Here is a 26,708-nt window from a genome sequence, read left to right on the forward strand (position 1 = left end):
TGACTATCTTCTGTCACTGGCCTTGCCGTGTTTCTCCTTCACGGCAAGGCCAATCTGTACGTTTTGTTTAACCACATTTTCTGTCACTCTTGTGAACAGGTTTGCTGTGAATGTATGAATGAGAATGGCGTTTTAGAATACGTTGCATGGAAAAGGGTCAACATGGTGTATACGTGTTTTTTGGTGTTTTTTTATTTTGTTTAAATTTATTTTTTATTGCATGGTTAACGTCATGATATACCGGATTCGGCTGCTTCATTGCAGATCAGTTGTTTGGCCCGTGGTTATTTACGAGTTTGGAAGATACTTTTGTATTGTTTCGATTCTTTTTGTCTCTGCCCTATCTCTTGGCTGCGTCCTTACTCTCTCCCATCTTCTCTCTCCACCTCTTTGCTACATGTTCTCTCGTAATGTTTTCATTTTCCCCAACTCTCCTCTTTACTCTCTCTAATTCTTTTTTTGCTCCTTTTCTGTCTCTGTCCCTTCTCTCCTCTTTCTCTCCCCACCTGTCCCTTCTCTAACCCCACTCCTCTTCCTCTGCCCGCCCCCCCCATCCCTCTCTCTCGCAGTACTGCAGCATAGGCAGCACCAGGTCTCTGATGCCTTCTCAGTGTTGGCCCAGGGGGGGGAGGAGGTAAGTCAGCCCCCCAATTGAATCCCATTATCAACAGATAGTGAACCTCTATTTACCAACAAGTACGGAGCGGTCTCGGGTTGATGGCTGATGCGAACAGTGATCTGCTCTCGGCCCGGCAGGGCCTGTGGGGTGGGGGCGTAACCTTACACTAGGAGAGGAAGTAAAAGTGATATACTCCCCTCCCCCCCACTCCACCACTGTCTCTCCTCACCCTCCACCTCTCTCTCTCCTCCACTTCTGATTCCCTTCCAACTCGGTTTCTCCTTACCCTCCACCTCGGTCTCTCCTTACCCTCCACCTCGGTCTCTCCCCACCCTCCACCTCGGTCTCTCCTCACTCTCCACCTCCGTCTCTCCTCACCCTCCACCTCCGTCTCTCCTCACCCTCCACCTCCGTCTCTCCTCACCCTCCACCTCTGTCTCTCCTCACCCTCCACCTCCGTCTCTCCTCACCCTCCAACTCTGTTTCTCCTCACCCTCCACCTCACCCTCCACGTGTCTCTCCTCACCCTCCACCTCACCCTCCTCACCCTCCACGTGTCTCTCCTCACCCTCCACGTCTCTCCTCACCCTCCACGTGTCTCTCCTCACCCTCCACACGTGTCTCTCCTCACCCTCCACGTATCTCTCCTCACCCTCCACACGTGTCTCTCCTCACCCTCCACGTCTCTCCTCACCCTCCACACGTGTCTCTCCTCACTCTTCACACGTGTCTCTCCTCACCCTCCACACGTGTCTCCTCACCCTCCGCCTCACCCTCCACATGTGTCTCCTCCTCACCCTCCACATGTCTCCTCCTCACCCTCCACAGGTGTCTCCTCCTCACGCTCCACATGTGTCTCTCCTCACCCTCCACACGTGTCTCTCCTCACCCTACACGTGTCTCTCCTCACCCTCCACGTGTCTCTCCTCACCCTCCACGTGTCTCTCCTCACCCTCCACGTGTCTCTGCTGCACGCCTCACACTGCTGCACGCCACACACTGCTGCACGCCTCACACTGCTGCACGCCTCACACTGCTGCACGCCTCACACTGCTGCACGCCACACACTGCTGCATGCCGCTGCACGCCACACACTGCTGCGCGCCTCACACTGCTGCACGCCACACACTGCCACACACTGCTGCACGCCGCAAACTGCTGCACGCCGCACACTGCTGCACGCCGTACACTGCTGCACGCCGTACACTGCTGCACGCCACACACTGCTGCACGCCACACACTGCTACCCGAAAAATTGCTGCACGCCACACACTGCTGCACGCCGCACACTGATGCAACCGGCACACTGCTGCACGCCACACACTGCTGCACACTGCTGCATTACTCACTGCTGCATGCTGCATGACACTGCTGCACGCAGCACACTGCTGCACGCAGCACACTGCTGCACGCCGCTGCACGCCACCGTGCTGCATGCCTCACACTGCTACACGAAACTGCTGCACGCCGCACACTGCTGCACGCAGCACACTGATGCACGCCGCACACTGCTGCACGCCGCTACACGTCACAGTGCTGCATGCCTCACACTGCTACACGAAACACTGCTGCACGCCGCACACTGCTGCACGCCGCACACTGCTGCACGCCTCACACTGCTGCAGTGACCCTACTGTGTATGGCAGTGGGATCATCAGTTTTCTTTTCCTCTAGTGCATATGTCTTCAAAGTGTGGGGCGCGCCCCCCTGGGGTTGGGCGCAGCTTCACCTCAGGGGGGGCGCGCACTCCACATTGCCATTTCACCTTCCATTGTTGCTTCCTAGGTTGGAAGTACATTTCCTGCCTGTGTTGCAGGCCCCCATCTCGAGTTAGGGCTCTCTCTGATTGGAGCATTCAGAACAGCCAATCAGCATGTAGTTCCTGCAACACTGACGTCCTCCATAGAAATGGACAGCAGTACAGATGCCAGGGAGTGCCGCGAATTTTGCATAAAAAAGCTGCAAAATACTTCAACTTTGCTGATAAAGCAGCGCTTCACCACTGCTGCCTTTTGCCTCCCGATTGCTTAACTTCATATCGGGTTGCTGACCTGCGCCTCGCTTTTGAAGCCTTCCCATGCGAGGTTATCATAGTTTGTTACCTCGCTGCTACTGCCTTTTGCTCCAAGGATTTGAAAACGGGTGCATTCTTCCTGAGGATTCCATTCACCAGCAGGTAAGTCTGAAGAGTTTTTTTTATTTTTTAAAGTCTCCTACCTTTGATTAAAGTCGCTGGTGCTCATTTAAAATGTTCAAATACTTTAGAGCTGAGTACACAAGGCTGAAATAGCACATATCATGAAATATGCCATCTGTCTTTCGTAGGGCAAATATAAATGCTTTCTTATGACATGTTTCTGCATCTTTGGAAGCTTATCTTTTTATAAGCCAACTATGTTAACAACCGAATGGCTCTTGATGCTGCTAGAGAAGAAAGGTATATATCCCCCTGAATCACTTATATCGCATATGTGTCTGATGTTGATATCCCCTAGGCCTTCTTGAAAAACTGTGGATGACCTTCTACTGGCGACACCTGGCCATACTCCACATAATCACTGATTTTTCAATTGTGTCAGAAAGCATGTTTTTCAGGACCCCTTTTCCTGATATCTTATCTAGGGACAATGATGTGGCACAACAGCCAGAGCTGCTGACTTTGGAGCTGGGGAACCAGATTCAGTTCTCAGCGTCTGCTCAACGTCGTGTGATTCTGGGCAAATCACTTAATCTCCCTATGCTTACAAAAAATGAATGTGTCCTTGTGTAATGTGAAAGATGATCCTGTAAAGCGCACCAATCCCTTTGGGTCATGTTTGTGACATATAAAATTGTAAAAATATATAACAAATGTTTGTGAGCGCTCCAGTTTCTAAGTACCACTCAAAACTCGGGTTCTCATTTACACAAGCAAGTGCTGCAGCGTGGCACCGCAATCCCTTTCGCTGTGCCGCGCTGCAGCACTTTGAAAGCACAGGGATATGTCATATCTACAAGGATATGTTGGATCCCTTTGCTCTCCCCTGCGCTGGTGCACAATTTACTGCCATGCGCCAATGCAGGCCCCCTTGTACCATGATGCAAGTATGCCTGCGTCACGGGGACGATAGTTTATGTGCAGGTGTCCCTTCTTGCTCATAAACAATCTGAAATGGCATTTTTCAACTTCTATGTGTGCTGCATTAGCACACATAGAACTTGCAAACCGTCATTTTTTTAATGATTGTTTCTGTGCAGGAAGGGACACCTTCCTGCACATAAACAATCACCAGAGGTGATTTCCTCTTTCTATGTGTGCTGCAAAATGCATGGAAAGAGATAAAAAACGAGGAGAAAAAAATACATTTATCATCGTTGCACCTCCCTACGCCTCCCATGGGGAGGAGGAGCATTCAGATGCATTTCCAGGTTTACTTTTTTTTTGTAAATCTGGAATGTCAGGTTCCATGGGTGTTGCGTGGGAACACCCACAGCAACACCTGTGCAATGCCCCTTTCCCTCAAAGTGCTGCGTGTAAAGGGGCCGTTTTTACAAGGGCAGGAAAAGCCACTCAGGGTGGCTTTTCCCATCCTGTAAATATGGAGCTGCAAAATGTGCCGCCGGTGTGATGCACTGGTGGCGCAAGGGGCTTGCAAATAATCCCCTGGAAGTGGAGCACAACCTCAGGATTGTAGTAGCAAGAATCCATCGACACATTGGCTGTCTCTTTGGTATACCTGTCTTATTAGTTTTGAAATTGTTTTTATTGATCTATGCAAAATGTTTGTTTTATGTGCAAAAGAATGCACCATTGTAAGTTTTTTTGTGCACATTTTTTCTTGGAGACTTTTCATTTGAAGTTTGTAATAAGCATCTGTCACCTAACCACAGGCAGTGTAAAAACTGCAGCTTACTAAACACTCTTACTTTCATATTATTTGCCATATACGACCTGGACTCTGTAGGTGGGAATGACTAGCAATGATGCAGAGTACCAGCTTCCAGAATTTGTTGTCAAGTGGTGATGGTAGAGGGGGGGCTCGAAGTCTAAAAAAGTTTAGATGGGGGGCTCAGCCTAAAAAAGTATGAAGACCTCTGCTCTAGTGTATCTGTTTTTTTTAACTAAACTTTGTTTATAGTGAATTGCTTTTGCACTACATGGGTTTGCAGTTATTTGCGTTCTCATAAATGGGCTCTTTACTTTGTATTTTCACACCAATGTTTAACAGCTTATTGGAAGGAGAGTAATTAAAGGTTATCAGTGAAGGATTCCTTATCATTCCGGTCAGGGTTAAGGCAAACTGAATTTCTAATGAAAAGTTAACAGAATTGATGAGCTTGGTAGCATTAATACTGGTTGTCTCGTTATTCGAATAATACTACGAAGCAGACTTTCTTTCTTAATCCTGAAAAGTAGGGACTGCGAAAGAATAGGGACATGCATGTAATGGTATTATTGCTTGCTAGTAATTGCTAGTAATCTTGGTTTGGGAAGAAACTTTCCAGGAAATTATGCAAGCTAATTACTGAAGTGCTATGCTGCCCTTATTTGAAGGGCCATGAGAAAAGGGAGTTCAAAAGCAAGAAGAGTTTTCTATCTGGTGTGGTGTCCCACTTCCATGGTATGTACTGTGCTCTGGAAGATGAAAGTACAAGAGGTAATGAAAATTACCATTAAGTATTTGTACTATGTAGTGCCAGATTGCTGTATTTTATGTCCTTAATTTATCGTGCCTACAATACATCTAGCAAAGAGGCCGAGACCCCACTACACTAATGTGGGGACACTAGCAGTTAATTAAGGTTGTTTACTCACCCCAGTACCTAGATGGAATGTTACTGACCCCATAAATGTGAGTCCTTTGACCAGAAACCTTCTCTGACACAGTACACAGAACACCTTTTCTTTAAATTTGGGACCATTATAGGATAAAGCTTGAGTACAGATAGCCGGTCATCGGATGATAAGATTAAAGCTTTTATAGACTTACTAGTAGAATCTGAATATGGCGCTACACCCATCTAGCCCACTGCCTGAAATCGCGCTCAGGTCCATAGGCATTATCCCTTAAAACAACTCCGTTTTTTTCCTACCTTCAACTTACGTATAGGCCAAGTCTCTGGTCTTTGGAAATCATCATTACTAAGCTATTCTCCACTCTCACTACAGCCACCACATGCACATTCTGGTCGAAACCATATTACTTGACTACATCATGGACTAGTGGAAAACTCTTCTGGGCGAAGGATTAAGGCATCTACTTGAAGATAATACTTAATTGATATTGAACACCTCAACAGCTATTCAGGTTAGACCTTAGTATAGATCCAACTTGCTGGAGTTGTAAACGGTCACACTACCACATTTTATGTGCATGCCTACACCTTCATACATTCTGGCCAATCGTATAGTAAACCATAAACAAAACGAGCATCCATAACCTGATCCCTTCAGGTAACTTAGACTCGCTACATAACACTGACTCCGTTTCCTATGCAAACTTCCACCAGAGGAAACCGCTAGTGACTCCTCTTGCGGTGCCCAGGGCCTGTATCTTATGCCGGAAATAGCCTTCAGTATTGTTGCTCAACGAATGGCTGACTGAATTTTATAGTGTAACCTCCTACAAAAGGACTGTTTACAGAATGTAAAACCAAATGGATGTGGATACATGATCAGTTCACCCATGTTATATAACAATGGTCAGATGTAAGATTAAATATTACCACCCTACTCCTGCTAATGTTAACAAATAATACCTACAAAACCAAAAGTCTCCCCAACCTCCATAGTGTTTTCCTGTCATAACCCTCCTCAACAACAAACATATCATATATATATCTGTATAGATTTATTACAAATCGATCTACCTAATATAGCCCATACATGGTGTCAACTCATCCACTGTCCTTCTAACCCTACCATCCCCTCTTGAATAACTTAACCAGGTTCAACTGAATTCAGGAACGTACTTCCTTACTTTTGAACTCTCTCAAAAAGTTTATTAGTACAGTTGACATAGGTGGGTGTAGTGATGATATACACATAGTTGATCCAAAATGTACTTTATTTCCACGAGCCCACAACAGTGGGTCAATCCCAACCCCCATGGGATACCAAAACCTATATGTATCTAGACATACCAAATGGTAGGTCTCACCCACACTGCAATACAGGTCCATAACACTGATATTTCATCCCATCTATTTACACTCCAATTCTTAACTCCCAAATCCACAGATGCATCGAGACCACCAGATATGCCACATCACCAGATCTACCACATCATCACTACCACATCAGTCTCCCCACCTACCTGCATACTTCACCACCCCTCCCTCCTCCCATATGGAAAGACCTCCCACAGGACAAATATCCAAGAATGTTAGTACGGAATACCTTTTCAACGTGTACCACACACCATTTTGATCCCAACTCGTCCGAGAAAAACATGGATCAGACCAAAGGCCCCTCCACTCCATGCAAATACCCAAAAATAAATCGGTAAAGAGTCTAACGCAATCCGTCAGAATTAACTATTATGATTGCAGTCTCAGAGCCTCCATATTTATTTAGGCACGTAGAATGCTGGCTAGTCATAGTCCTAAAATATCTGACTACGGTGGGCCCCAAGACACCAAGCCCCATTCCCTCTCACGCTGAGTTGGGAAGCGTCACATCCCCCTGGCCGCTTCCTCGGTATTTCTACTGTCCTTATCAAAATGAAAACCGTTGAATATACTTATCGGTCTGAGGTTGATATATATGATGTACATGCTTTGTTATACCTTTGGTATTTCCGTTTATTTTGTAATTCGATAATTTCAATAATGAAATGTCTCAACAAAAAAAAGAGAAAAACCTTCTGTGTTGTAGTTTCCACCTTTTATTATGAGCATGGATTTCCTTCATCATCCTCTGTGAATTCCTGGTTCAGAGATTTGTGTAACCTGCCAGTCACAAGCCCAGATCCCAGCTGGGCAACAATGCTTGTTACTCATTAGCCGATAAATTGCTAATGTCCAATAGTTATATAATTACTTGTGCTGCAGTATTTCGTAGTGACGTGTTGAAAGAAAAATCGTTTTAACAAATCCATTTTTCTCTCAAAAGACAGAGAGGATGCTTGTATCCATGGTGAGACCCCTGCCCGGGTGGTTCAGCCTCTGCGCATCACTGAAGCAGATGATGCGCCACTGCCATCCCTCCGGCATCCATCACCAGGAACGGACAACAGCCCACAGAGATCACCAAGCCACACTGACACCCACTCACCAGGGGGCCAGGTAGAGCCTCACTGGCCCCCGCTCGAGCTGAACTCCATGGCAGAGGTGCAGGAACCACCCATCTATGGCGTCATCCGCTGGATTGGAGAGATTCCCGACTGCATGGAGACAATGGCAGGGCTGGAAGTGGTATGCTGGCAGCGCGCTTGCCATTCTGCAACAGTGTTATGTTTACATATGAATTGATACATGTATGTTGACTATAGAAACAAGCAGTGGCATAGCCAGTAGGTCTCACTTTTGGGACCTTATAAGTACTTAGTTATGCAGCACACTATCCTTGGTGCAACAACATCAACTGTTGCGTGGCTAAACACTTATAAAGTCCTAAAGGCGAGACTTATTGGCTATGCCAATGCTTGTTCTGTTAGTGTGTGCCCCTTGTTAAAAAGCTTTGAGTCACTCAAACAAATAAATAAAAGTCTATAATATCGCAACTGATGATTTTTACAGCACCTGGGTTTTGCATTTAAACCCTTGGGCAACAAGAGAATAGGTCATGTATTTCAATTTGAATTTTTCTGTCCAAAAAAAGTTTTCAAATAGTAAATAACCTTCGCTGGTTGCCATCATCTTTTTAAACAAGAACTGTTAAACTATGAATTTAACTATGGTGTCCAGTTTTCATTCTGAAGAAAATGTCTTCTTATCACGGTATGTTCTCTGCTACTGTTTTTCTCAAATAGCGGGTAAATGCTCCGATCCAGAAAACATTTAGCAGATTTAAGGAACCATGTTAAACAAGCGCGGCCACGAAAGGAATGCGAGTTATGCAGCTGGCACCCAGCCACGCTGCTGCCTGCGTACAAGAGAGGAAAGACAGATGACGCCTGTGTGCGTAATTGTGTGCTTAACCGCATGCTCTATGCCACAAGCAAAAGCGTGTGGTCAGATTTTTGAAACCCACTCACTAAATGTCTCGCCAGCCCAGCACATGCGCTGGCTCAGGCGAGACCTAAAAACCTGAGCTACTTACTACACTGGTGTGACCAACAAGAAAACTCTGAAGGAATGATTTTAAATTAAACTTACTCATTCAGGATCCAATCAAGCCACCTCAGTTATTGAATTGAACACTCTTTTGAGGACATAGAAAGAAATAAGATGCATATTCTGTGCTACTCTATAGAAAAAAACAGTAGTTTTAACAATGAAAGGAAAACACCTCTATTTCAATGCCCTTTGAAATGCCGCGAAAATAATTTTGTAAAAATCTATAGGTAAACTAAATCTAGAAACCTAATCCAAACTAAAAGACTTTACAAAAATACCTTTTTGACAGAGCAAAAATGGAATACATCCCAGAGGAGTAGAACAATGACGGAACGGGAAGAAATGGTGCAGCCATATTGGAGTGGTGTCATCTTCCCAAATTTGAAAAAATGTGTCAGAAGGACAAAGGCAAGAATTATTGTTTACAGCAAATATACTGGGAGAAACGACACTGATGAGCATAAGAGGTCCATAGCCTTGTTAGGGCAGCATTATACAAACCAAAAGCATTGCTGTAACTTCTAAAATATATCAACGGGTAATTGCAGTAGGGCAAGTGAAAACCACTACATTAAGGTATTAAGTCCTTTAGTTTAATTGTTCACCTGCCAAATCAATTGTACTCTCGGAGTGTCAAAAGGAGATCCACTACACATTCCTGTGAGGAACATTTGATGACTTCAAGCATTCATCACTTCATATCATTGCACTGAAATATTGTCATTATTAAAACTGGTTTTTTTTTCCACACAGTGGCACAGAATACCTTCCTTTCTTTTTCTATGCCCTCAAAAGATTCTCTCTTCTTAAATGATATTCATTAATTGGGATGGCTTGATTGGATCCTGAATGACCAATCTAAAAGTTATAACAAAAATGTAATTTAAAAATATTCCTTCAGGAGTTTCTTGTTGTTCACATTATTTTCCCAACTCCTGAGGGAAGATGGGTTACCCTATTTTGTTCAAACCGATTAGACTAGGTCATGACTTAATGTTCAGCAACTCCATGGAGTATGATCAGTCATCCAACTTGCATCTAATGTATTCATTTGGTTTGTTTTTAATCGCAATAAGTCCCGAAGACTCCTGTTAATAGCTTTCTTCCAAACTCCAGTCCTACTCAATGAATACCAATAAAGAGCACGGATGTTCGAGTCATCATTATTTTTGGTCTACGTATCTGGTTATCTGGGACCCAAGTATATATAAATACATGCACAAATGCAGGGTTTTGGTGGCATCTGAAACATTTGTATCAGCCCCAGGCAGTCAAATGCCGTTTTTACAACTTGTGGATCCAGGAGTTGACACTCTCAATTGAACTTACAGTATCGCTCTTCCCGGGCATCCTCAATAGAGTCAATATTTTCCGAGAATTTCACAAAAAGATTTGCTTAAAGGGGCTTGGCCAAGGAACTTGCTTTTTTCACGCTAACTAGGTGCAGCTATCTTTCCCCTGTTAGTTTCTGTGGAGACTCTGTGTTAATAATGCTGGGCAATCTCAAGTCCACAAGATAGTTGTTTAATACAATATTAGGCAATAAGAGCTTATCAGAGAAGACTAGACTCCCTGTCCCTCCCTGGGGCACTGTTCTAAAATAGTGAACCAGGGACACTAGGAGAACTGTGGAGAGAAAGTGACAGAAGCATGCATGGAGTGCAAGAAAGTGTCACCACGCTTGATCTCCTGTGCTGCTGTGTCACAGAGGAAGAAGGCAGGTTAGAGAAACTATGTTCTCCTTAGGTTTATATGGTTTAATTGCATGAAGAACATTTGGTTAAAAGAAATTCCATTTGGATTTCAAAAATATAGCAGTCCCAAAAGCAAACAAAAGGCTGCCGCTCACACTGCACTGACATGTCTATGCCTACTCCTAATAACTCTACCACTACAAATATAGAGCCACCCATCCTCGCACAAGTTGTCACAACCTATAAGTCTAATCCTATATAGTTTAGTGACAATGGAAACATTACAAGTTACTTTAACAACATCTGTTCGCGTATGGCCTTCTGCACAACTGCAGAAGTGCTGTTATAGGTTGTACTCCGGAACATCGCCTTCACCCCCCAAATTGACGAAATATTGGGCCGCTTTACATGGATGTCAATGAGAGATATAGAGGAAGGTTGGCCTTTGTACAAAGAAACTCACCTCCCTGTAAATGGCTCTCTTGTCAAGAATCTTGAACCTTTGAATGTCTAGCAAACCCTTGCTCTCTAAATCTCTACCTTTTAAATATTTTCTCATTCATGTGGGAAAATTAATTGTACATAGAATACTGCACAAATCTCTTCACAGCCCAAATCCTAATCTTAAAAAATAAAATTTTCCTGTGAAAGTTTATATTCTTCAGACCACATGTCTATAAACTTGTATACGTTTTCAGAACCTTCCTCATAGACAAACTAATCCACTAATGTGAGAGCCGATCAGAGTGTAGAAAACAGCTGAAAAAAACCAAAGTGTTGGGTGTACTGCTTGAATTACTCTCATTGATGAAAACAAAAACGTAATGTGTGTATTGCTCGAATTAATTTCGGCCACTGGTAAATACTCTGAGCTGCAGTCCAATATATAGTTCTTGTGGCCACTAGGCCATGTCAGATAGGAACCAGCTATATGTAAATCAGCCTCGCTCCTGTAGAAACAGTCCAGTTCAAACTGCCAGGCCCCCTCTAAGCGAGAACACAAGCAACCTCCGATCGATTTTAGCCAATGTGGGTCTCATCAGTAAGGTGCAGCTTGAGTCCAATCACTTAGTGAGCCGGAAACACACGTGTGGTGATTTATGCAAGTTCTCTACATTATCTTTAACCACAAATATAGAGACCATAAAACACCTGAAATTAGATCAACAGACCCCTTGAATGTTTCAATGTTTGGGAAAACAATTACATGGATGCCCAATTGCCTCGTGATAAGCTGTCTGCTGCTTAATTTTTTTGGGGGGAGTTTTATATAGTGCAAACTCGACCCGAAGGTATCAGAGCGTTTTACATGTGCACCAATTACACAACGCTTTATATGAGCACCAGTTACGTTACAGACTGAAACATTCATTTTTGTTAGGCACGGGGAGATTAATTGATTTGCCCAGAATCATAGGATGTTGAGCATCGTTGCCAAGACACGAACCCGGTTACCCAGCGTTGAGGACGACCGCTTGAGCCGTAAGAACACATCCTCTTCCAATGCAAACCAGCGCAAGAACAGAGTAGAGCAATACTGGGACTCTTCCCTTGGCTAGATGGCATGAATAAGGCACTGAGGAGGTCCTATTTTGTTCCAGAAATTCTTGAAAAGCAACAGACTGCTCTCTTTGAGATTGACTTAGCTTCCAAGATGAATAATGTGGGGTACATCAATAAAATATAGAACAAATTGCTACCAGTTCTCAACCTTACTTTACTACAAATGATCCAGGACCCGCCATGAGTGGGCCCAGTCTTGTCTAATGCTCAAGGTTTGTGTGTTCATGTTCTACAGACCGGAAGAACAGCACTGACTTAGAACAATAATACTGTGAATTCAAAATGTGCTTTGCAAAGGGTGATAGCAAAGCAAGGAGGTGATCTTTTGTATATGCGAATGCTATTTTTGCCAGTCATTGCTTAACTATTATTTGTAGTAGAATACTAGCTGTGCATCCAAACCTACATTGATAATCTTTAAAAACAAAAAGGCAATTATAACCTATGGTACATAGAAAAGGCTGTGCCCGATATGCACCTTTCCTGAAAAGAACCTGTTTGAGTGACTGCATTTGTACCAAAGTTGCGAATACTTGATCCTGCAGTGTTTGAGTTACTGCTTCTATGTGACATCCTGTGGAGCGCTAATTAGGAAAATAAGTTTTTGTCACCCCCATATGACTCACCCCAATTTACCTCTTAATTAATCATATCAACATTTGACAAAACAATCACAGCAAGTCAAACACGTTTTATAGAATCTTTGAAGTAATTTGGCTAGCAGGGGGAGGGTCAAAGATTTAGACCACCAAAATGCTGACTTAGACGATCCTGCACATAAAAGCGGTCCTGAACCTCAGTGGAGACAGCAGAATTAAGTGTTTAGGAGTGCTAGTAGAAAGGTGTCAAGGATAGAAGACAGCAGTGCTTGCCCGTCACCAACCTGAACTGTGCATGTGGTATGTCAAGCTACGTAGGACAAACATGTTTGCCGATACTATCTTGTGCAGGTCACTGGGCATGTCTAAGGTTTGTAAAAGAGCAGTGGTAGTGGATACTCAGCTGGAGCAGACATATGTATATAGGATACCCTTACCAAGGGCATCACTGGCCCACAACAACTTCAGAGCCGCCACCAACGCTCACCACCAACTCATCAGTAATACGAGAAAAACAGCTATCAAAGACAGAATCTCCACACATGCGCACAACTGCAAAGATCTCTTCAGCATCATCAAAGAGTTCGCCCAACCCACCAGCGAATCTACTGACATCACTCCCTCACAAGACCTCTGCAACAAACTCAGCACCTTCTTCCACCACAAAATCAAGAACATTTACGACAACTTCGACAAAGAAAACCAACACACTGAACCCCCACCAGCCGCCCGACACCCTGAAGCCAACGATCGACAGCTGGACAGCCCTCACCACCAAAGACACACTGAAGACGATGAAGTCAATACACTCCAGGGCCCCCATGGACCCCTGCCCCCACCACATCGTCAACAGAGCCGCCAACACCATCGCCCCCATACTTTGACACACCATCAACTGCTCCCTGGCGAACACCTCCTTCCCCGATGACTGGAAACACGCCGAGATCAACCCCCTCCTAAAGCAGCCCATGGCAGACCCTACCGACCTCAAAAACTACAGACCTATCTCCCTGCTCCCGTTCCCAGCTAAAATCATCGAGAAAGCCGTCAACAGCCAACTTCATCGAAGAGAACAACATCCTCGACTCCTCCCAATCCGGCTTCAGAAAAATCCACAGTACAGAAACCGCCCTCCTCGCCGCAACGGACGACATCCGCTCCCTCTTAGACAGACGAGAGACAGTAGCCCTCATCCTCCTCGACCTTTCAGCCGCCTTCGACACAGTCTCTCACCGCACCCTAACATGCAGACTTCATGAAGCAGGGATCCAGGACAAGGCCCTTGACTGGATCCGCTCATTCCTCTCCAGCAGAACGCAGCTGGTCAGACTCCCTCCCTTCCACGCGCACCCTACACCAACCACCTGCGGAGTCCCCCAGGGATCCTCCCTTAGCCCCACGCTCTTCAACATCTACATGGCTCCACTCGCCCCCATCATCAGAACCCACAGACTCAACATTGTCTCCTACGCAGACGACACCCAACTCATCCTCTCCCTATCCAATGAACCCAACACAGCCAAACACAACTTTCAAGAAGGCATGGAAGCAGTCGCCAAATGGATGAAAAACAGCTGCCTACAACTCAACATGGACAAAACAGAGGTACTCATCATGGGCTCACACCCCGATGCCTGGGACGACACCTGGTGGCCCCCTGCCCTCGGAAACCCGCCCACCCCCACGGACCACGCTCGCAACCTCGGAATCATCCTGGACTCCGAGCTCAAAATGGACCGCAAGATCAACTCCGTTGCATCCTCCTACTTCCACACCCTCCGCCTCCTCCGTAAGACCTTCAAATGGATCCCCCTCAAGCACAGAAAGACCATCACTCACGCCCTCGTCACCAGCAGACTTGACTACGGCAACGCACTCTACGCCGGAATAAACAAAAACCTCACCGCAAGCTACAAAACATCCAGAACACCGCCGCAAGACTGGTCCTCAACCTGCCAAGACACTGCTATAGTTCCCAGTGTCAGGAAAAAGCAAGCCTGTGGGCTTTGGGGATTTTCAAACTGTCTGATTTGTGCTTATAACGTTACCAATTTTTGTAATCATGTGTGTTTTCCTTACATGCCAGAAGAAGCTTAAGGTATAGTTTTGGACACATTCTGTATTCCCATGATTAATGTTTTGTTTGTCAATATTTCTTTTGTTTGCCTCATTTGCAAGAAAAGGTTGAGGGAATCATTTTGGTATATTCCTTTATTTTTATTGAAGCACATGCTGTTCGTTTCATTTGCACGTTTAGGAAAAGTTTGTTAACACGTGTTTCTCCAGCACGCGTAAGAGACGCTTACTTGTTGCCTGGAAACACGTACGTCAAAAGGGAACGCCCGGTAGAAACTATAAATAGACGGCGCGTAATTAATTGTTGCTTGACTTCGTCACGGCTTTTTCGAGCAAGCGGAAGGAAGACTTCAGATGCTGCTGCCAGCTACCGTCAAGACCTAGGAGTGACTAAAGACCAACCCCAGAAGCTAAATTGACAGGCGAGATCGAGATTGGATTAAGCTAAGTCCCGAGTTTCTTCGGGTTTTGTTATTTTAATTTTTTAACACGCATCTCTCGCGTGAACCATTGCTAGAAAATACTCTGCGAACATCGGACCTGTGAGGCATTGCTAGACTCGCTCGCTAGATCCGAACAGCTGATTAGAACAGATTTAACCCTGACATTAAGACTAGAAAGTACTTCGCGAGCATCGTAACTGTGTGACATTTCTAGACTCGCTCGCTAGATTCGAACAGCTGATTAGAGCAAAAGTGAAATCGGACATTTAAGAAAAATTGTTGATATTAACAGTGTGGTGTTTTAGTGGAAACGTTTTTACGAATATCCTCTGTTTTCATTCTCTATGTGTAATACTGAATCATGTGATTTTAGGTCTCTAATGTAATGACAGTTCATTATCTTAGGTAGTATAAAGGTTGTTTCTCAAAAGGCTTGCTTTCACAGAAAGGAAGTAAAACAAGATAAAGAAAAGAAGTGCTCAGATTATAAAAGAACATAAAAGGGATAGCGCGATAAGGGGTGAGCTGAGCAAAAGTAGAGAGAATGTTCATTTAACATCATAGAGTATGCAAAAAGGTTAATTAAGATCTTGTTTCTTTGCCTTAGTTTTTGCCTATCGTGTCAACACATAGAAAAGAGGCGCACCTTGTGGGCAGCGTTAATACTGTAAACAAAAGGCGATTTAGTAAAAATAATAGAAAGAGTAATTGGTTGTGATCCAGTTACTTGATAAAGGTTTAAGAGTGTTTTATTGTGTTTTACTTAAAGTCCCCAAAAGAACGTGAGCAACCTTCCTAAAATAAGAACCCGGCTGGTCCTGGAGAGAAGTTTGCAGTGTCTCTTTCTTTGTGTGTTGTTCGTTGTCCCAATCCCCTTCCCTTTTGGAGTATCTGCCAACATCATTGTTAAAACCAGTGAGGTTGAGAGATAGTCCAGACGGGTTTGGGAAAGCCCTTCAGCATCGCTCCTGTCAACTACCTGGATTTCAGGTGAGTGGATTGACAAATACGACACCCAGCACATGCGCACGCTCCACTGGCTCCCAATCAAGGCTAGAATCGCCTTCAAGATCCTCACCCACGCACACAAAACCCTCCACAATGCCGGACCAGCATACCTGAACAGCCGACTCGCTTTCCACGCACCCCAAAGGACCCTACGATCAGCCCAGCTCTCCTACGCCGTGGTCCCCCGTGCCAGAAAGACCAGATCAGGAGGCCGCTCCTTCTCCTTCCTCACGGCCAGAGCCTGAAACGCCCCACCACTCCACCTCAGACACACTACATCACTCCCCATCTTCACGAGAAACCTCAAAACTTGGCTCTTTGATAGACCTCCTCCTTGCTGAACTGGAACCTGCACCCCGCCCTCCTCCCCAGCGCCTTGAGACCCTTACGGGTGAGTAGTCACGCTTAACAAGTACCTGATTGATATGTCTGATGAACCTGTTGGCCTGTCGGGAACCTCGGGCCATGGTCAGGTTTTCACGCCACTCAGTGACCTCATGTCCTATGTTCCTATGTTAAATCCTACAAGCTTCTTTCTCTTCCAGGAGGATCCCATGCCACTGGCTTGCACCGATGGCATCTGGCGGGGCGTCCGCTACTTCCAGTGCGCCCCATACAAGGCCCTATTTGTCAAGCTGAGGATTTGCCGGCCTGACTCAAGATTCGCCTCCCTGCACATGCCCACCAATCAGATTAACCGCTGCAACTCCATTGGTAAGTGTAAGAGGGGTTGCATCGCCTTATGCATCGCAACTGTAACCCATATGAACATATGCTCTGTATGAGGATAATTGACAATCCTGTGACATAGAATGCCTTATAATGTCATGATGTTTGAGGAATTGATAGCAATGGATGGTGCTGCAGGAGGATCGTATATAGCGCTGAAAAAGTATTTTGAAAGATCCTATGAAGTAGATTGTTAAAATGAATGCCATATATGTGGCAGATCTGTGCATGACTTTTTAAAAAAAAATTATTAAGATTTTACCTTATGCGTCCCCTTTCTTTAGAGTGGGAGAGATAAAGTACACCTCCACATTTTTGTTTTTCTGTGTGAAAACAGAAGCCAAGAAATTGAGTGTTGGTTCATTCTGTGCTGTGTACTAAACTTGTCGGTGTCCCAAGTATTTGCAAAAAGACAGTGTATTTAGATTTGGCCTTATGAATGCCACTTAGAGAATGCATATGCCAAATCCCTTATGGAAATAAAAGCATAAGAAACACCCAGTTTTGCTTGTGAAATTGCTGCCTTATGGATTGGTTGAGCTGCCCACACCATGATGATGAGTTTAGTTTACCTACTGCATGATATCCCTGCCAGAGCATTGTCTGTTTTTATTGTTGCATCATAATAAGGAACTACAGTCTTCACAGAAATCATTCGCCAAGATTCAATAAATCTTATGTTTCACACGTCATGACAAATTATTTCATGGGATGCTTCGTACCCGCTTCGAAATGTAATGTAAAAAGCAGGTTAAGCTAAAAGCAATTTTTGGTTCAGAATGTTGGCACCAAAAAGCAGAGAAGGCATTAAAGCAGCGACAAAACAGAAGCTGAAGTTCAGATATAACAAAGAGAAAAAGTATGTATGTTTTTCACCCGCCCTCTATTGTACATAGCTTCCAAGTGGTTTGTCATATGAGTTCATTTAATCTATTTCTTGTTTTCTAACGGAAAAAAACAGCTTTGTGGGACGTGTAGATTTGATTTTGTCATCAGTAAGGGTATAGAAATCATTTATACTAAATACTGATGGCCTAAAACTCGAGACCAATGGTAGGCGCCATGCCAAACATGGGGCCGCTTGTAAGTATGCAGGTGTGCCTGCATGTGAGTTGCGCCCATCTGTATGTGTTTGTAGTAATGAAGTCTGCAGCCAGGCTGTAGATTTAAGTAGATTTATTAAGTTCAGTTACAGGTATTTGAGTTGTAGAGATACAGCACCACCAGGGGCAATCTTCCTGCTGCTCAGCCCATACTCCAACCGTCCAGGCACCCAAACATTCCATTCAAGACTCTCACACCAACATTCCATGCATCACATTCACACTGGCTGAGCAGCTAGGGAGTAAGTGACCAGATAAATACAATACAGGTTACAACATACCTTCCCTTCTTCCACAACACAAAAAAGGAAACCACAAAGAAGAAAAAGGTTCAAACAAGGAGAACCCCAAGAAATGAAAAACTGGAGAAAAAGCAAGAAGAAAGTGAGCCCAAACGTGAAGGGATCAAAGCAAATATGCCAAGAAAATCAAGCGTGAACAAGGAAGAAAATAAATTGGAGATATGCAAGAGTAAGTACAAGAGAAAATGAAATGAAAGGTTGAGACCGAAGTACAAGAGAAGTGGAAAGTAAATTCAGAAAAAAATAGATGTACAATAAGTACATGTAGAAGAATAAACAATGTAGACGGACACCCGAACTGACTTTCCCCAAAATGCCGGTGAAACAATGGACCATAAACAACATGGAACATCTACACCCGACACCAACCAAGAAAATAGTAAGGGGAAGAAAGAAAATAATGTCGACTGCTAACCATACAGCCAAACAGGCCCTGAGGCAGACAACTGCAAGTGTGGCAGACTAATGCGCACAAACCAAGATAATATGGGACTCGTACCCATTAGAACCCCTAATTAGAGGTTAGTTTCATGAACAGAACAGCAGAAAACATGGGACTCAAACCCATTAGAACCTCTATGTGAAGGTTAGAAATGTTAACAGAACAATAGAACACATGGAACTAGTACCCATCAGAACACCTGTGTGGAGGTTAGATACGTGCACAGAACAGAACAACACATGGGACTCATACCCATTAGAACTCCTATGTGGAGGTAAGAGTGTGAACAAAACGAGTGAAATACAAGGGACTGGTACCCATTAAAACCCCTATGTGAAGGTTAGTAGCGTAACCAGAGCACTAGAAAACATAAGACTCGTACTCATTAGAAACTGTGTAAGTGGGACTAAAACCCATTACATACTGTGTAAATGGGACTTAAACTCATCAACTGTGATAAGTGAGAGACAACCCTTAAAAACACCCCTTTGTAAGGGTAAAGACTAAATGTCTGTCTCTTGTATATTCTATTTCTTTGAACTGACCCTTGGCCGGTGAGCGACCTCACCTGAGAACTGTCTCATGGACAAAACTTAAACATGGAACCATCTACCTCTGACTTGGGAGGAAGTCCCCTTGCTAACTCAAGACAAAAATGGTGAGATCCAACCAGACGATAGGAGCAAAATGCTTGTATGCTTGTAAGCATGACACTCCGCTTTAAAAACCAAGTCCCGTAAAAGGCAATATCCAATGACCATGTGTTGTCATGCTTACAGAAAACACCAGAAAATCCATAAAGAAATATACGATGTCCAGATAAGCTCATTGAAAGCGGGGTGAATACAATGCCAAAAATAAACATGCCGCCTCTAAAATTAGAGTCAGCAGAAGAAAGACAACAAGCATTTACAATGCAACGGTCTCGGCCTTGTTAAAGTTAGAGCTATTGGCATTGCTCATGACAATGCCGTTTTTTAAAATGTTTTAACCCCTTCCATGCTGCGCAAATTCCGCCGCTGTGCTGACGGAATCTTGCGCGGGCGTGGTCATGACGGAACGGTTCCGTCATGAGCACAGCTCAACCGTGGCTCATGACGGAACCGTTCCGTCATGAGCACCGAAGGGGTTAAAAACAAAAACATAAACAAAAATAATGTCATGAGCAATGCCAATAGCTCTAACTTTACCAAAGCCGAGACCATTGCATTGTAAATGCTTCTTACCGGTTTCCTCGGCTGGGTTAGGAAGAAATCCATCGTTAAAACTGTGTAATAAGGAATCAATGGTCCTTGACTCCTGAAAACAATTGTATATTTGAGTTTCCGTTGTAAATACATTGGTTTCAGATTTTTATTTGGGGGGGGGGGGCGGATGTCGGTGGAGAAGTTTTGTTTCCTTGGAAAGATTAAAGAAAAAACATGAAATCGATTGCTTTAAAGTGTTTCTAGCTATCTGGCTGTTGCTGGAACACATGCCTCCTTCCTGATGGGGGGCAGGGGGGCAGTCAACCACTGCATCTGGCAAATGTGTTAAAAAACACACCAGTGACTTAAAGGAGACAAAACATATTCTTCCTACTATGCATCGCAGATGCGTTACTAACAGTGTGCATTATTTATTTTTATATACAGGATTTCTTTTTTCATTTGTTTTGTACGTCTTTTTCTTTGAGATGCGGTGATATTCTTGCAGAGGGGGAGGGAGGCGCAAACAAGCCTTGTGCTACGCCACATTTCCCAACCCCAGAAGCATTTAAGAAGAGTGAGACTGTTTATTTACACTGTGTTTCTCCTCCCCCGCCCCATACAGAGTTGCCTTGATTACTTTTCACTTCGTACCAGCTTGTTTGCTCCATTAATCTCTCCGAGTGGGGGTGGTGGCGAGGCCGGCCAAATTAACCAGGGCAAAGAAACTTTAAGCCTACCCCCTCCCAACTGTATGGCGAAATCGTGTTTTTAACCTCAATGTAGGTTTCTGTTTAATTGTAACGTTGACTTCTTTTGTTGAAGTTCGTTCTGTAACGCGCATCTATTGCAGGCTTATAACGATATTAAAACTACACTTAATCTGTGACAAGAAAAACGTATACCTTTTATTTCAACATACGAAACGTGGTTGCATGATTTTGCGTGAAGTCATTCAATGAATGGTGGAAAAAGTGTCTACGTTAGGGAAAAAAAGATTAATAAATCAAAATTTTATTTACCGTTTCGGTTGCATCTGAGTAACTACTGAGGGTTTCTCGTTTACATGCAACTGAAATTTGGGGGAACTGGGACTGTAACCTCGGTGGGATAAAGAGCCAAATCGGCCCTGCCAGATTAGAGCAAACATGCATCCCTAAAATTAAAACTAATCTGCGTTGAGCCACAAAAGTAAACAAACCTACCATACAAGCTAGGGCAGGGTTAGTAAGTACCCAAGCTCAAATATGCAATGCAAGCAGCTACCGTAGAGAGATAAACATGGCTTGCTGCATCTCGGGGATACTTAAGAACAATCTTCACATTGAGAAATCCCCATATACCTCCGCGAGACTCAGGCTGCCTGCACGCCACTAAAATGAAAGTCTGAGAATGGCAGAGGAAACAACGTAAGCATAGAGAAATACTGCTTTATCTGAAAACGAAGTGGGGAAAAACCGGTCATATTTTGGAAACTTGCCAAACAGGTCGGCGTTCCTTCGCATATCCGAGTCTAACTGCGCGACGCCCACTTCTCTGTGGACGTATGTCGACAGAGAAGTAGCTCACTCACTGACAAAGCAGAAGTGGCTCAGATGGCTTGATGCTAAGGAAAATCTCAACCTTATTTGTCGGTTTCATCAAAGAAAGCAGAAGCACTTGTGACAGCTTGGCACTAAAGAATATCCCAACTGCATTTAATGGTTCCATGTAAAGAAGGTAAAGTGCCTGTGATGTCTTGGTGCTAGAAGAAACGCTCAACCACAATATGCAGTTGCGCATCCCAGACCCTTCACCGAGTTCACTGCTCTAATCCGGGGGGGGGGGGGAGGACTATGATGTGGTTTGGGTACTTGTCTTGAGTCTGGGCCTGAGGAAGATCCAGCAACAAAAATGTGTTTCTCTGCATTGAGTACGCCGTGTGCATCTTCTGTAGAAGCGTGCCTCTGCTGCGCTGCGTCTCGAGAACTGAAGACTCGAACCTGCACATAAACTGACACCTTGGGTTCCTTTGTGAGAGCCAGTGGGGCTGGCTCTAAGTCTGTTGAGCTGTTCTTCAGAGTCCACACACCAGTAGGAGCAATGTCTCCTCCCTTATGTCCCTGTGCATCAGTGTGGTGGTTGTTTACACCCTCAGGGTACACTGCACATCCAAGGTTGGGGGAGGAAAATAAGTAATACGAGGCAGCTATAAACAGGTTACATAAGAACGTCAACCCTTTACGTACATTAGTAGTGACAGAACTTCCGCATGCGATAGAAGGAGGAGATAGTGCATATCAGCCATTGGACGGCCTAATTGTATTATGAACTGATTTCTGGCTTACTACATGTGGAGGACCTTGGAATAACACCAAAACAGAATTATTCCCCACCGATAACTATGTGCATTGTGTTCTTTTGCCCACCTCATTTACTATGTAAGTTTTAGCTGTGTGTCGGCAATAAAGTGTTTTTCTTCTTCAGTAATCAATGATTTATTAGTTGTGATGCGATGTTAAATAGAGTTTCATCCCACACTGCCTCCCTGAGAAAGTCTTGGGATACTTGTCTTTGCTGCCGAGAGAACAGAGGGCTAAAGGGGTGTACTCGGTGCCCAGTTTTGAGTCGAACTGTGTGGTAAAGCCTAAGGCCACCAGTGGTGAAAGGCTGCCATTGTGGGTTACATTTGAAGCCCAGGGACTCCTGAATGCGCCTCAATGATTCCCACAGGGTTGGGCGTTCAGGTGCGGTTTTGTGCTGCCCCTATGGTTGGTCAGTGAGACATTCTGCGAGGTTTACAGATATTCAATGGGTGACACCGCTTACTGGCTGAACCTAAAAAAAACAGAATAGAGGTACCACCAGGTGCGTTTTACATTGATGATAAACTAAACAGTGAAGCTACGTTTAAAACGCATACACCACATACTTGTTGCAGTCACGTCACTATGCTAATAAAAAGACAGGAATACATCATCGCGGGTGCAACGCTTTAACTCTTTACCGCGTGTCCAAGGCCGGGAGAGGCTACGAGTTTCTGTGGACGGGCTGCTGGCCCTGTTAGGTAACAGAGATAGTAGTGCGGTTTCTCTGTCACCGGTACTGCGCGTCGGTGGGTGAGTCAGAGATCTGCTGACGTCACGCGTGTGCTGGAACGCGCTCCTCCGTACACATTGCTCACTGCCCGGTATCACTGCTCTAAGGTCTCGTGACTCACTATCGCCTACTGCCTGCCAGACTCTCTTCCGGGCCCAGCGTGCTCCACTTCCGCCCAGCCAGGGAAGCGTGCCGGCCACCGTCGGATCCCGCCTCCTGCGCTTCGTGATAAGCGTGCGAGCCACCGCCGGGCTCGTAACTAGGAGGGGAGCCGACGGAAGTCCCTGCACCCCGGGGGGTGGTGGAGGATTGAGGAGGGGATTAAAGCAAAGGCGTGTGGATTAAAGTGTCCCGCGTTTAACACCTATCATAAGAGACAGTGTTCGTAAGGTGTGTACATTTCGAGCCAACTGTAGAAAATATAGTTTCCATGGAGGGAATGAGATGAAAAATAAGGGCAGTCCACACAAATTATTAACACAATGCCGAGTCGTCCCTCAAAAATAAGACTAGGCGACGAGCCTGTTGTGCGTGGCAATTGTTAACCCGTATGGTTTGCTATCCCGGGCTTCTAATCGTCTGATTCTTTTACTGCCCCGCCCCCCTCAAGAATCTGTGTTTTTTCACTCGTATCTTTTATCTCTTCAGCCCGTCTCTGTACAGACTTTACGATTCCCTCGTTAGACTCACTTTCTCTGATAATATGTGTACTGTGGCCTCGCTATCTCGTAGTGTGCTTCTCTTATCTTTTTCTCTCTCAACCCTCGCTTTCCTCCGCACACCACCGCCTTTCTCCGAGGCAGGCAGAGCAGAAATGCCTCGGAGAAACGCCGCGTCCTTTTCGGATTCGGGGGCGTGTTTTGCTGATGTCTCCTCCTTGAGACTTCTCGCAAAAAACACGCCCCCCGATCCGAAAAGGACGGGGCCTAATCGGAGTGACTGACCTCTTCTCCAGTGGCTGGCCAGCATTTACGAGGCCAGCCAATGGAGAACAGGGGAGAAGAGGGGCGGGTTCAAGCCCCTCTTCTCCAAGTCATTAAATCTCCGACTTCCGGTTCTGCCTTTCGGCAGACCGGTAGTCCTCGACCTAAAAAGAGACTAGGCATCAAGGATTACCATCCATTGAGTTGACTGACATAGTGGAAACACAAAGTTGTCTACAATACAGAGAACAGGATAGCACCCAGGAGATAGATATTGCGTGCAAAAACAAGCTAGTGGCGCTTGCTTGAAAACTTTATTAGAACAACACGTGGTTGGCAGAAAACGATCCAAACAGGCAAGACACTACAGGAAACTTCTTCGCTCTGGTGCTGGCGAGGTGCCTCCAGTCCCAAAATGGCGGCACGCAGGAGACGCAGAGCCGGATGGCTCAAGGCACAAAAATGCAAGCAATCATCCCACGGCAGTCAGACGCTGAGTCAGACGCTGAGTCGAAGAATAGACGTCACAGATGATTCCCCGAGGGCACTGCACAACTACAAAATGCAGGTGAGATTGCGCGTGCTATGTGTCTCGAGCGCCTCTTTTTTCAAACCGCACCACTGTTGATCTCTGGCAGCTCCCTGGACTAAATACAGTTTAATCGCAAAGTACAACAACATTACCAATGGATGTAACATCATTTTTCCTCACTGCAAAGGTCTTGCTCTTGCCGCTGCCACCTCGACCGTGTTGGAATTGAATCTATGCACATAAACAAACACACTGCTGTGTGGCGCCTTTGAAGTCCTCAAACTGACAAAGTCGAAGCTCCCCCAAAGCAATGTAAATTTAATCCATATTCTGCTTTTGTGCTGCCCCTAGTTTCTTTAAAATCTGATGCATCATAGTGGCAGGCACGTTAGGATGTGGAACTAGTGACGCTCAGACCAGACATCCACTAACATAAAAGTCCTTAAATGAAGACCAAAGGAGCATATCCAGGCTTGGGGCTGCCCACTGATAGGGACACTGGTGAAGTGCTCAGGATCACACAAGCTATCACAGAAGCAGAAATTCCAAATGTTCAACCCAATGAAGTACAAGCAGGCTGGGGCTGTCTGGTGAAGGAGACACTGGTGGGGCTTACACGCCTTGTACTTCAAACTAGAGGTTTCTTCTTAGTTTCTGTAAGTTTCCTTTAGAGATTTCTTTTTTCAGAATCCTTTTTAAAACATGCGTAGTTTCGTTTCAAGAATTGTCACCAAAAATCTGTAGTGATGAAGTCCGCAGCTAGGATGTAGATTTAAGTTGATTTATTAAGTTCAGTTACAGGTATTTGAGTTGTAGAGATACAGCGCCACCAGGAGCAGTCTTCTTGCTGCTCAGCCCATACTCCAACTGTCACACTCAAGCATCTAGGCACCCAAGCATTCCATTCAAGACTCTCCCACCAACATTCCATGCATCACAGCAGCTAGGGAGTAAGTAACCAGATAAATACAATACAGGTTACAACAGTGTGCTATATGGAAGGAGGATGCCTGCACAAATCACTCCGATTTAAACATGGTGCAAATCCACAAAATCTCTCTGTGCCTTTAAACAAATCACTAAAATACTTTACAGAAGAAGGTAGGAAATAGCGCTGCCATCTAAAATGTCAGGTATGAGTAGTTTATCTATCTAAAAAAAAACTGGCCTTGACTTCTGGTACCCTTAGTCCTGCATTTATAAAGGCAAAAATACAAGTTCCAGAGGGCGACAAAATCTGACCTGGCTTAACTGTGTAACTGAGATTTCTCTGACAACAGTTGGTGAAAACCTACCACACATTGATGTGTGCACCCATACTGTTTTGCTGTAAGTTCCTTTGCACGTCACTCTGCGCCCCGTACTGCTCAGCAACCTGTCTGCTACAGAACGCTCACCCTGTGCTCCAGATGGGCACGTCACCCAGTGCTACCCTGAGGGACATTCATTACTCCCCTAAAGCATATGACCTTCTATTCTCCTAGTTCACATCACCTAAAGCTCCCCAGAATGGTTATCACCCAGTGCTACCAAATCGTGTATTCTTTAGTGTTCCCCTGCAGTGTGGCATGCTCCATATCGCCCTATACTCCCCTGCAGTACATAACCCTGTACTCCCTTTAATCAGGGGCAGTTTCTCCAGTAGGGCTCTGGGACTTCTCAACCCCTGAACTTCTTACACATTCCGGTACAAATATTAAATAGATTTATTTATTTAGAGATACAGTCGTATCTCTAAACAAATTGATGTATTTAAGTCTGGGCTGTCTGTCCCAGGCTGCCTGCCCCGCCTCACTCTGAAGTAGGAGATGGAAGCAAGGCAGTAAATCAACTTCCTGAACTGCGATGCAGGGCTTACTGTTCTAAAGCCCTTCATTGCCATTGTAGTCTATGACAGTATCCACTATAGGCCTGTGAGGCTTTCAGCGTCAAGGTTTTGGGCGTTGGAGTCTCAGTCCCTTCGTCAAAGCAGCCTTATGTCATTCACAGGCATAGATCGCACCCTTTCCCATTCATCACACTTACGGATGTAAGCATGTGAGTTTTGGTACCTTGTTCTCGATAATGGGAATTGTTAGAATGCTATTCTTCTGCTATGTATATTGCGCTGTGACCCCTGCTTAGGCTAACCTCCCCCACTGTGGCACCCCA

At 44.9% G+C, this 26,708-nt stretch overlaps 1 protein-coding gene and 1 long non-coding RNA gene across 2 annotated transcripts in view; one reads left to right on the top strand and one right to left on the bottom strand.

Moving 5' to 3' along the window:
* The window catches only part of LOC146871466 (ubiquitin carboxyl-terminal hydrolase CYLD-like), an 832,861-nt gene that overhangs the window by 633,570 nt on the left and 172,583 nt on the right, over positions 1-26,708 (top strand). The window contains exons 6-7 of the mRNA XM_085651077.1: positions 7,713-8,014; positions 16,807-16,975. Coding sequence (XP_085507203.1) covers positions 7,713-8,014; positions 16,807-16,975 — 471 coding nt within the window. The remainder of the gene's footprint in view (positions 1-7,712; positions 8,015-16,806; positions 16,976-26,708) is intronic.
* Positions 1-26,708, bottom strand: part of LOC146871467 (uncharacterized) — a 138,580-nt gene that overhangs the window by 45,321 nt on the left and 66,551 nt on the right. The window lies entirely within an intron of this gene.

Source organism: Triturus cristatus, chromosome 1_1 (assembly GCF_964204655.1).
Source record: "Triturus cristatus chromosome 1_1, aTriCri1.1, whole genome shotgun sequence".
Classification (NCBI taxonomy): domain Eukaryota; kingdom Metazoa; phylum Chordata; class Amphibia; order Caudata; family Salamandridae; genus Triturus; species Triturus cristatus.